This window comes from Syngnathus scovelli, chromosome 5, assembly GCF_024217435.2.
Source record: "Syngnathus scovelli strain Florida chromosome 5, RoL_Ssco_1.2, whole genome shotgun sequence".
NCBI classification, from domain to species: domain Eukaryota; kingdom Metazoa; phylum Chordata; class Actinopteri; order Syngnathiformes; family Syngnathidae; genus Syngnathus; species Syngnathus scovelli.
This window is the reverse complement of record NC_090851.1, coordinates 6501161-6513829: the sequence shown is the minus strand read 5'-3', so window position 1 is coordinate 6513829 and position 12669 is coordinate 6501161. Positions and strand designations below refer to the sequence as shown.

General features: G+C 41.6%; 1 protein-coding gene across 1 annotated transcript; it reads left to right on the top strand.

Moving 5' to 3' along the window:
- Positions 1-5576: 5576 nt before the first annotated feature.
- On the top strand, positions 5577-8571 carry ankrd49 (ankyrin repeat domain 49). Its single transcript, XM_049720898.1, has 3 exons — positions 5577-5766; positions 6471-6696; positions 7429-8571. The coding sequence occupies exons 2-3, from the start codon at positions 6481-6483 to the stop codon at positions 7903-7905; spliced, it is 693 nt and encodes a 230-aa protein (XP_049576855.1). The 5' UTR covers positions 5577-5766; positions 6471-6480; the 3' UTR covers positions 7906-8571.
- The last annotated feature ends 4098 nt before the right edge of the window (positions 8572-12669 follow it).

The following is a 12669-nucleotide window of genomic DNA, read 5'->3' as shown; positions in this document are numbered from 1 at the left end:
CAGACACTGGCCCTCATTCGATGCATGCTCACATTTGTGCATGTGCACGGAAGCGTTTTGTTCACATTAGAAGTGGCATTAGTTTTGTAATATGAACGAGGAGAGATCAGGTTTAACAACCCAAAAAAAAATAATCATGCCCTGCAGGGTGAACAAAGCCTTAGTTATTTACTAATCTCTCCAAAACAACTTGATATAAGTGAAAACGCAAGAACGCTTCATTTTCCTTATCAAAAGCTACATAAGAGTTTTTTTGTATGTGAAAAATGGTCCCTTTATCATATGCACGGTGATGCAACAAGAATTAGCAGGTACACTTGTTTCATGAAACCGGTGGTAATTTTTGCAGACAAGTTTTTTTTGTTTTTGCGAATCAGGAACACTGAGATGTACTCCATATAAAACATTTTTGCATTTAGACTGACAATTTATGACGCCTGCTGTGGACATGAGAGTGATCCCTGCTTCGGTTGTTACCAGCTTTGATCATGGTAAGTGACTCATTGCATTATTTAACTTCATACTTTAATGTACTACATGGTGCCTGATTTGGAACCAAGTGAATCTTCCAGCCCTTTCACACGTCTAATAATATGGTTTCTAAGGTGCTAGGGAAATGCAGTAATGGATTTTCATTGTCTGCTTCTCTCATGAACCTGAATCAAATCACGCTGAATAATGCTCAGCAGTGTTCAAAGTGTAACGCCACCTCTCATCCAAAGTCAGTTGGGACAGGCTCGGCACAGAGGGACGTGGATATGACATGCCGCTTTGAGCTATGTGCCTACGGCAACCCTGCATCATTGGGGACAAAGTGTCAGCACATTTCATGTTTGTGGACGGCACAAAAAACAAAATAATAAGGATGCCTGCACGTTGTGCCGCATACACAAAAGTTTTAGCTTACCTTCCCAACTCAACTCAAAACAACTTCATTTATATGTAAGTGCTTTAAAACAAACACTGCTGCATTGAGCAGGACTACTTTGGTAGCATTTTGTAGATGAAGCCCAACATCTCTCCAAATCTTTTGGATAGACACAGGGAAACGTAACGTCGTTGGGTCTCACTTTATTATGCATTTGATGAGGCCTAATTCTCTATTGTTTGAGCTGTGGAATCAGTCGGAACTTTTCACTGTCAATTACGTTCTTTATTTTGAATCACTTGGAGTGTGATGAGTAGCTTTTGAAAGCGGTAATCATCCGATGCTCCATTTTTTTACAAGTATGTAAGGACGAGAAACCGTTTCCACAGCATGTTGATTTTGTCAGATATTTTTAATTTGGTATGGGCTTGATTGGGTTATTATTATCGGAACCGGTGCCAATCCCAGCAGTCTTTGGGTAGACACTCTAAACTGGTTGTCAACCAATCGCAGGGCACGCAGACAAGTATTCACACTCACAATCACACCTACGGACAATTTGGAGTGTTCAACTAGCCTAACATGCCTGTGTTTGGAATGTGGGAGAAAAACTGAGGACCCGGAGAAAACCCACACAGGCAAACTACACAGAATGGCGAGCTCTGGGATCAAATCACTCACCACTGAATACTTCAAGATATTGCTAGAGGCCACATCTATTATTCACGCATAATTAAAGGTAATAAATCCATGAATTTCCACTTCCATTGAGGATAGCGAGTCACAAAATAAAATGAGCACCACACAACTGCATCGATCTCGTGCTTCTATAGCAACAAAGCCACAAATTATGTGCACCCCTGAACATAAACCACAACAATTGAAATAATATTAATACAATAATAGATGATTAAATAGTATATTCTTTAAAAAAATTAACATAAGAGTTCCCTTTACATTGACTTTGGGCATACGGAAGGTACAGCGTTTTATTCCTAACTTGTTGCATGGTCCACATGATGTATGAAGCTGTCAGTAGAAGAGACAGGAGCAAGATTGAGGTCTCCAACAACCAGACCTGAGGACACCAGAATCATAGATGTTGAAATTATATCTTCATAATCACAGCATCTGTGAAAGCCGTCACATTAGCTACAAGTTGAGTTTGAATGTATAGAAACAAGTGTGGACTAACAGCCAAACTGATTAACATCAACTGATGAGTAACATGCAAGGAGTATTTTCAATATGTGCTATTTAAGTGGCAGTGCTCAATGTGTACGTAGTTGTCATTATCACAATTCTTACTTGCAGTACAGAAACTTAGCGATATTTATCTTTCCCTCTGGTTCAAACACGGCTGTAAATCAGAATGTTTATCAGGACCATAAAATGGAGAAGTCCCCCAAGGACATTTATTCTTATTCTTAGTTCGCCTATACGGTTAAAAAACATACTGCCTTCAAAATCCAATATAAATACTGAGGTGCCAACATTTTTTCACTTTCTTATCGCAATAAACAGCCAAGAGCAAATCACCTTTTTAGCATTCCATCCACCATTTAATAGCTGTGAATACTGTTTTACTCTTCAAAGTTCTAAAATCAGGGTCAGCCTTAAAAGCATCTTTAGCAAATGAGAAAGAGGAGAATGATCAAAATAGTTCTTCCTCCACGTGAGCTGAAATCAATGTTGTGAATTCATCAAATTCTTTGCAGATGCCTAGGGCTGAGACTAGATGAGCTATCAATAATAACCGCGGTACGCCACAACAAAGCATACACAAAGCAATATAAGTGATGCGTTACCACTTGCCAAGCAGTACAATGTGATCTCAACTGCTCAACATGTAGCAAATCATCAACAAACTCCAGGAGTGACTATTCTTGAGAAACCTGAGGGAGGACGCAAATTGCACACATGACGCACGTGAACACAGGACCTCTCGCTGTGAGGCGACCATACATAAACAATACCCCCAAAAAAAAGCTCAATTTACAAAAAAATATGTGATTGCTGTTCTGAGGTGCAGATAGGAAACTCTCAAAGAATTTCTTTGTTTGCTTTGTTACAAGCACGGTCTTTTTTGCTGTGTACTACAGAACACAATAGAATAAATGGAATCTTGAATACTGATCCGTGCCTAATCAGTAAGGTTAATTGAAAAGGGAACAAAATGGAATGGAAGATTGTCATTAGCATAATGACCAGTCTGATTTGCGTTGTAAGATTTGATGATGTAATCCATTCCAAATTGATAATAGTATTTGGGGAAACAGCCTTACATGTTTGTTTGGTTTTAATTGGCCCTATGACTGGACGATGATCTGTCTGGGTGTCTACCTGAAGGATAGGCTCCATTTGTGGATGGATGGATGGACGGGTATTTTGATTGGCGCAACATCTTTTACAAGTTACAGACAAGATGAGAACATTTATTATAGCTGTGTGGTGCAACATGGAGTTGTGTTTTCCCCATGAGGATGAACATCAAACACAAATTGATAGTGATGTATGATCATTTCTGAGCTACAAGAAAAGAGCATCAAGTCAGCGCAAGATAAACAGGAAAAGCTGCACACAGGCAAGCATTCGGCTGAAAAATAATACAAAGTTATATTACTTTTGAAGTGATCGAACACACCGAGGGTATTCAATGTTTGACATACTCTACTTTTACTTTGGTTTACATTTGATGAAAGGAGGAGGAATTTAATTCCATTTGATGCTCAGAGGACGACAGAGAAAATCAGAACATGAGCAAAGGTGCCGGCAGCCAGTTACATCATACAAGACTTTTAACACCTCACCAGATTTTAGGGCAGTGAGCCTGTTAAGGAAGAACTCAAAGAGCATGCTTTATTCATCCATCCATCCATCTTCTTCCGCTTATCCGGGGTCGGGTCGCGGGGGCAACAGCTTCAGGAGGGACTCCCAGACTTCCCTCTCCCCAGCCACTTCATCCAGCTCATCCCGGGGGATCCCAAGGCGTTCCCAGGCCAGCTGAGAGACATAGTCTCTCCAGCGCGTCCTGGGTCGTCCCCGGGGTCTCCTACCGGTGGGACATGCCCGGAACACCTCCCCAGGGAGGCGTCCAGGAGGCATCCTGATAAGATGCCCGAGCCACCTCATCTGGCTCCTCTCAACGTGGAGGAGTAGCGACTCTACTCCGAGTCTCTCCCGGATGACCGAGCTTCTCACCCTATCTCTAAGGGAGAGCCCGGACATCCTGCGGAGAAAACTCATTTCGGCCGCTTGTATCCGAGATCTCGTTCTTTCGGTCACGACCCATAGCTCGTGACCATAGGTGAGGGTAGGAGCGTAAATCGACCGGTAAATTGAGAGCTTTGCCTTTTGGCTCAGCTCTCTCTTCACCACAACGGACCGGTACAGGGTCCGCATTACTGCCGACGCTGCACCGATCCGCCTGTCGATCTCACGCTCCATCCTCCCCTCACTCGTGAACAAGACTCCAAGATACTTGAACTCCTCCACTTGGGGCAGGATCTCATCCCCGATCCGGAGAGGGCATTCCACCCTTTTCCGATCGAGGACCATGGACTCGGATTTGGAGGTGCTGACCCTCATCCCGACCGCTTCACACTCGGCTGCGAACCGTTCCAGCGAGAGCTGGAGATCACGGCCTGAAGAAGCCAACAGCACCACGTCATCTGCAAAAAGCAGAGACGCGATGCTGAGGTCCCCAAACCGGACCCCCTCAACGCCTCGGCTGCGCCTAGAAATTCTGTCCATAAAAATTATGAACAGAATCGGTGACAAAGGGCAGCCTTGGCGGAGTCCAACCCTCACTGGGAACGAATCCGACTTACTGCCGGAAATGCGGACCAGACTCTGGCATCGGTGATACAGGGACCGAACCGCCCTTATCAGTTGGCTCGGCACCCCGTACTCCCGAAGCACCCTCCACAGAACCTCCCGAGGGACACGGTCGAACGCCTTCTCCAAGTCCACAAAACACATGTGGACTGGTTGGGCAAACTCCCATGCACCCTCGAGGATCCTGCCGAGGGTGTAGAGCTGGTCCAGTGTTCCACGGCCAGGACGAAAGCCACACTGCTCCTCCTGAATCCGAGGTTCGACCTCCCGACGGACCCTCCTCTCCAGCACCCCTGAATAGACCTTACCAGGGAGGCTGAGGAGTGTGATTCCTGCATGCTTTATTTTTGACTTTTTTATTACAATTTGCTGTTAACCATTAAAATTTGAGAAATATATTGATGACCATACAACGAGAAAATGAACTTTATTGAAACAAAGCAAGTCTCCGTTCTGTGCTTCCCTGGAGAATCGTGTGTCAACAGAATGTGGAACAATGATCAATGTTAAATAATGTAATGTATTGAATTGAACAATACAAACATTTATTTCTGTCAAATGTGTTGTTTTTGTTCTAGCCCCCCACCCCCACAAAAAGGGGGGACATTATTATGCAATTATTATTATTTCAGCAAATATAGATTTTTGTTCTCGTGTATGTATCTTGGATGAATGGAGAGTGGTAAACTTTGAATGTCGCAGTTTATGGAATAACCGCTAGATGTCGCAACATTCACAATGTAGATTCAAAAACGAATAGAAGTCGACGAAAAGGAAAACGCATCACGTTTAATTGTGGGTAATGTAGTGTTTGAAACGTCATTCTCATTAAATTTTGATTCTTAAAAACTACATTTCCCTAACACAGCAAAAAAACAGCTTTGTTTTGAATCCGAAAAGCCGAGGGGTGACAATTCTAAATGTTGTGCACTCGTTCTTTAAATACAAATTAATTTTATGACCATGACATTTGCGTGAGCTGCATTTTAAAATACTCGATGTCCGTGTAATAATCGAACGCCATCAAACAGCAGCAGACGTAAAGCAGCAAATCTTGACAGGTAACGACACTGAACTAAGTACAGTATATTTAAAATGAAACACGCACAAAAACATTGCTCTTGCATATGGGACAGCTTTAGGACCATGCTTTTTTTTTTATTATTATTATTATTATTATCGTGAGCTGTAAATGGAAACCCGAAGATACCTGGAGCAGAAAAGACTCCTACCTTTCACTGTGGGAAGAAAACATTTATAGCATGTATAGGGTTTTATTTACAGCAGCTTTTATTAATACATATGCTGAAGACCCTTGAAAGCAAAAACACGTTTTGTTAAATTGGCTCACCAGAAAGAAGCATGCCAAATTTGTGATCACCATGGTGAAAAATCTAGCTCGCTTCCCCTGTCAAATAGCATGGGCGTGATAGGTGAATGCACTGAAAGCACACCTCGCTCAACTGTTAACCATCCATTCATCCATCCATCCATTTTCTGTACCGCTTTGCTCCAATATTACTATAGTGGAAAATGACGATAGCATGATGTCGAATTCTTAGAAGGTACGTACACCTTCAAAGGTGAAAAGCTGTGCTCTAATCATAAAATAAGTACACAATCCAACTAAACAACTATTCAATTCAACTTGGTTAGCATCGAGGAGGAGCCTTAAGACCTTTTCCCACCGCACTCAGCAGGAAAGATGGACAAGTACTGTATGCCACTATTCATTGCTTTTTTTTTTGTGTTCTTGAACTCACAGACGCGTCAGCATGGAGTTTCCAGATGATTTTAACCAGTTAGAGCTTATTAATACACACAGCCACCTGATTCCACGAGGGGCTAATAGCCACTGGACTGGGAGTAAAGACGAGGAGGGAGAAACGGAGGATGAAGAAGTCCATAGTGAGGAGTGGTATCTACAAAAAGAAGAAAGTCTCAAAGACAAACCAGCAGAACTCATTCTCTGGGCTGCAGAAAACAATCGCGTAAGTGTGCAGAATTTGACCAGTGTATGTAGACTCATGTTTAAAATAAACTATATGTATCTGGCTTGCATTCTGCCATTTATGTACATCATGCAGAGTGCAGAGATAGGTCACACATACAGTAAGTCGTAGCCTTCAAGTCCCAAGTTTGTCTTGAACATGTCAATTATCCCTTTACTCATATTTACAATTTCATATGCCGGTTTCTTTCCCTTGAATTACAGCGAGCACTCATTCACTCGTCCGTCTGTACGAATTGCCGTCACGTGCAGCGGTTCATTGTCATCACTCTCCGGTGACTGCCACCAAGGCGACTGCCGAGTCTCCGGGATAACAGAGGATGACGACAATGAGCCGCAGTGACGTCGTGGCCTTGCTCGGTTTTAGATCCACCTCAGAGGAGGTTCTCAAAAGCTGTTCCAATTTAGCCGTACAGATCCAAAAGGTGTCATGGAAAAGTGATCACTCGAGGCTGAGCAAAACAAAAGCCAAAGCCGTACAATGTGAGTGGGCCTGAAGGCCACATGATGTGTGAGTGGGCCTTGGACACCCCTGGCGTACTTCAGTTTTTGAAGTAGATTGCTAAAGAACAAAGTGCATTGCTCATGGTGCACAAATCCTGTGGAGTCAATCATTTTGCAAGCTCCTTTTTTACTGCTACCTGAGAGCAATTACTATGCAGCCAGCGAGTAAACCATTCATTATTGATTGCCACTGTGATTTACCTCACAGGTGTCCACAGTCCACAGATTGTTATCGGCAGAGGTCTCGTTGGTGCACAGCAGCGATGATGATGCTTACACTCCCCTGCACCGGGCAGCCTATAGCAACCACACGGCCGTGGCCGCTTCCTTGCTGGCTGCGGGCTCTAAGGTGAACTCTCGCACCGTTGACGGTTGGACACCTCTCCACAGCGCGTGCCGCTGGGGCCACGTTGCCATGGCTACCTTGCTCCTGCATCATGGCGCCGACGTCAACGCGCAGACCAACGGAGGTCTCACGCCTCTGCACTTAGCGGCCTCGCACAGCAGTTCGGCCAAAAGTGACTGGCGCCACACTTTGGAGCTCCTCCTCTCTCAGCGCCACCTGAAGGCAGGGCTTCGCAGTTACAGCGGGGAGAGCGCCAGTGAGCTGGCTCGACGTAGCGGCCCCTATCACTTCCTCTTTGAGATGGTAGAAGACTGCGCTAGTATACTTCCCAGCCTGTGAATGTTTTCTTCAAGACCTCGGAGGTAACCCTTGGACAAATTCTTGTTAACTGTTTTTAAAATGTCTTTAATAATGTCAAACTGCATATTATGCGGGGGTCAAATGTGCTGAAGATTCAACTTTCACATTGAATGTTTGTTGAAGTAGAACTGACAAATTTGTTTTTCCCTATCTTTTTTTTACTTTGACCCTGTCCTTTCCTCTCAGAAGAATCAAAGGCCGTTTGCTAATGTATACAACATTGAAAGTTTTTCCTTCTCTTCAGTAACTGCAGACATTTTCGAGGTTACAGCATCGATTTTTTTTTTTTTCGTCCTGTCTGTGGTGACAAATTGTCAGTTTGCGTTTTGTGTAACTTCGGAAATGAACTGTGCTTTGAATTAATTGTTATTATGATATCTCTCCTGACATTTTCCGAGGCATGTTTTAAACTCATAAGTAAGAATACTGTGAATGCTCTGTCTCCTAGCAACCTGAGCACATCAGACGTGCAGGGCAATTGTGTTAACAATTAAGTTAAACTGCAAGTCACTGTACCTAATTAAAGTCGATATCTACATATTCGGAACACTTGAGCCAGCGCATACACTAAAAATAAAAACAGTAAAACTACAAGTGTTAAAAATACAATAAATGTTACCTACTCTGTTTTTCGAACTGTAAGAACTCGGACTGGTCTTTTGTGTGCTCCTGATAATCAAACATCTGTCTGTGTAATTACAATTCGCTCTATAATAAATATGCACAGAAGCAACCGAAGAACGAGGAAGAGGAGCTAGTTGTTTTTGCCCCCGGCTTTTACATCAGAAATTCAGATGAATGAGTCAGCCCGCAGGTAGTTGACCTCGTTTATGTCATGGGTTCTTAATGATCAGCCACATAATTGAATGCTTTTGATTAACATGTAATGGAAAATGATCAGAACCGACTACTGCATGCGTTGAGGATGACGTTTGAATTTAGTGTCGTAATGTCACCGCAATGCTGCTCTTATAAAAGCGGTACATCTGATGCTCAGAAGTCTTCCTATCTCCCTACTGATCACAAAACCTTGGGCATTGCACTCCTTGAACTGCTTTTTGCAGCATCCTCCATCTGTGGAATAAAATGAGACTAAAAAAAAGGTACTCAGTGTTTCCCATTCTTTATGTTAATGAAGAAAATGGGGACCGTGTAGAGTCTGTCCATTTTTGAGAGCGAGTTTAATGGATTCACATTCTCTAATCTCTTTAGAAGGGTTTTACCCAGGCACGACCACCTGACAGTCCCAACGATGAGACGTACAAATATTCCCATAGCGCTTCAGGCAGTTTGGCCTTTTCGCCCTGCTGCCAGAGAGAGAGAGAGAGCAATTGTCTGTGTTGAATGGCAGTGAAGACCATTTGATCTCAAATATGAGGGTTTTTTTTTTTTATACAGATGCAGATTCACTTTGTTCATTTGGCAGTTCAGTTGTTGTGGCAACCTGCGTATATCTACCGGAGTCCATTAGAAATGCGAATGTGAAAGCAATTTGATATTTGCAGCCGCAGGGAAAAGTATTATTTGTTCCCAAGGAGGAAAATCCTTTAACATACTGCCTTCTAATGAGCTCGCCTTTGGTGCATTTATAGTGCATCAGATTTTGATCTTAAATCAAAAATCAATGGTGTGAAAAACAGCAGTGCAGGAATTGATCTCTGAAGTTTGAAGCTATGACAGTGCAAATAAGACTTGCCACATAAAGGTTAAATGAGTCATAACATTGGTTGTTATAAGACTGTGAGTCATAGTTAGAAAAGTACCTGATGTTTGAAATAGTAAATTAATTCAGCGTGGTACTTGCTGGGTTAGGTTGAACATTTTGAAAAGAGGCTTTTCATGACAACGTTCTTCCGTGACGTATAAGGACGAAGGCTACTGAAAATGGTCAAAAATTCTTTCTGTGGTCATCTTGCTCCCTGCATCCATGGCTAGAGTGAGTTATAATAGTGAACCCTATCCACCTATTGTGAAACCGACTGAATCTGCATTTACTTCAAGATTATAAAAAAAAAAAAGATGCCACAAGAAAATCAGCCCACAGGCAGCGATGAAATCCAATGTCTGAATTATGCCAAATGTCTCAAAGACAAAAATGTTGGTTCTCAATTATATGATAACATTTGGTATGTAACAGTCTTCCTAGAAATGTCTCCTTCTAAGTCTTTATCACTAAGCAATCATATGAAAAAAGTCGCTGATAGGCAGGAGGTAATTTCCATTGAGCACCGCCTCTATTGATGAGGGAGGCTGCCAGGGAAGAGTGAAAGAAATTGCAGTGAATGGCTAATTAACACCGTCTATTGACAACATCGTAGTTTTTTGTGTGTTTTTCATTCAATTCATCAGAATTACTATTCCTAATATACTCTCTGGAGTCTTTCAGTGCACATTCCCTGAACTGCTATTGTCTGTTGTCACATTATATAATAAAAAAAAAAAAATTAAAAAAAAAAAGCATTCCTCAGCTAACAGTTTTTATAAAATGATTGTTCTTTCACATGACATCAAAATGACAGTAATCTAACAATATATGATCGAGCGGTAGCATGAGGGTTTTCAATGCCATCTTTGCGGGGTCAAACTAACAAAAGCACTGACTGATTTTTCAACGGATGAATGAATTGATTGTACCTATTTCCAGCCGTTCTCTTCACTTTATAGCATGAGTCATCTACCATTTAATTCATTTATGTGTTCATTTTCATTTGATTTAATCTGATTTCAGGTTCCATGCATTGCACACACAAACACACACAAACACACATGCACGCACACCCACACAAAGCCAACTAAAAGCCACCGCACCCCATTACCGTAAACATATTTGATTCACCTCACTATATCTGTATGGTCACCTTTGGCCATAAATGACCCCTTTCTATATTTCAAGCAAGGATTTTGTCCTTTTTCTAAAGACATCCTGTGACAATAACTGCGGTGGGAGGGATAAATGAGAGGATAAACGGTGGTGGGGGATGTGACAGACAAAATATGAGATTGCGGCACTGAAATAGATGACAGCTATGTCTGACTCATACGCAAAGCCACTGCCACTGAAGTCTAAAAATGCTTAAGAAAGGTGGCCCTGTACCAAAGGTTACTTCTGATCAACTTTTATGAAAGGAAAGGAGATGGTAAAGCTTACAGACGAAGCGAAGACCCTGAAGAGTTTCCCCCAAGTGATTTGATTACAAAATATATATACATATATATTAATAAAAAATAGTACAGAATAGTATTTTGAAAAAAACATGCATAAAAATAGTCAGTGAACAGTAGCAATACTAGCATTAAAAATACCTTAATACTTATAACTTTACCAGCCACATATTAAAAAAACAGCTGTAAATGTGAAATGCACCGGAATATAACTTCAAGAGAAAAAGAATAGAAAAGAGAGTAAGCGAGAGATTTGCATTATTTAATCTTTATTCAGAAAACCAACAGTCGCCAGGGGGTGACACGCAATTTGTGGCCAAATGACAAAAATATTAAGATCACAAAGATTTAACATTTGTCACATTCGTGGAGTGTCTAAATAAATGGCTTGGCATAGATGCTGAGGAAGTCGTGAGCAGAAACGTGTAAGGGTCTTTACAGACAAATGATGTTGAGACATAGAGCAGCGTAGAGATGTTATATTACAGTGACAATACTGCAAACCGGAAAATTGAGCACTGGTTGGGGGTGATAAGAAAAGAATAAAGTAAACTGTAGGAGAGATGAAGAATAAAGATTCTTCACTGGTGATTTATCTCCTCTAAGTGTATATTTAAGATACTGTGAGTGTTCTTCAGATGTTTGTGAAGTATGGATTCTTGACACTTAAGACCAAAACGAGAAATACCAAAATGAAATTTAAGCGAAATTTAATATTTCCATTTCTATATAATAATAAAATTTAAAATAAAATATATATTATTTCTTTTTACTTACCCAGAGCAAAAGCAGACAATAAAGACTATATTGTACGTTTGATAATTGATTTTTTAAAAGGCCAGCTATTCATAGAACGATGGCGTCACACTACTTGAAGAGCCAATGTGCAAATGAAGTCACACTTATTTGCTACAGTGAAGCACTGCAGTCAAGCTACGAAGTAAGCTACCGCTAGCGTTAGCAAGAAGCTAACGAATGCATTTAACACATTGCGTTCCCAAGAATAAAACAGCACCTTCAATGCAATTCATCTGATACAACTACTCAAAATACATCCACAAAAAAAGTGACAATATAGAGCGCTAAAATCAGCAGAAAGGCTGATGCAATGCCATGAAAACGAGGGCATCATAGACATGCAATAATATGAAAGTGAAATACAGCTCATTTAATTTGTGTTATCTCAAGCTTACCGCTTTACTGTGTCCGTCGTTTCCATAGATTGAAGGAACTGAAACATTCATGAAACAAAGTCTTTCGGCAAATCCTTCTCTGTAGTGACTGAGATTTCTGAACCACTCGTCCTCGAAGTGCTTCACACAGACACGCAGGATTTTGCCCCCAAATGTGTCATGAAAATTTTAACCAGGCACTTCTTTGAGGTTCTGATGCTGGGGAAATTAGTTGTATGTATTACTGCATCCAACAACGGATCATTTTGAGTTCTCCACTTCGGCATCCTTGAGTTGTTTGGGCCACAAAAGTCTCTCAGAGTAATAAAGATGGCGGATTTGTGAAACCGTTTGGCCGCACCCATTGCCGCGTTTGGTTGTGCCGCCCCAAAGACTGGGACGTAAGCGA

Bases quoted from the DNA above. Each gene is read 5' to 3' on its own strand.
- ankrd49 (XM_049720898.1), top strand. From the start codon at position 6,481: ATGGAGTTTCCAGATGATTTTAACCAGTTAGAGCTTATTAATACACAC. The intron at 6,697-7,428 runs GTAAGTGTGCAG...TTTACCTCACAG, and splicing joins GGGCTGCAGAAAACAATCGC to GTGTCCACAGTCCACAGATT.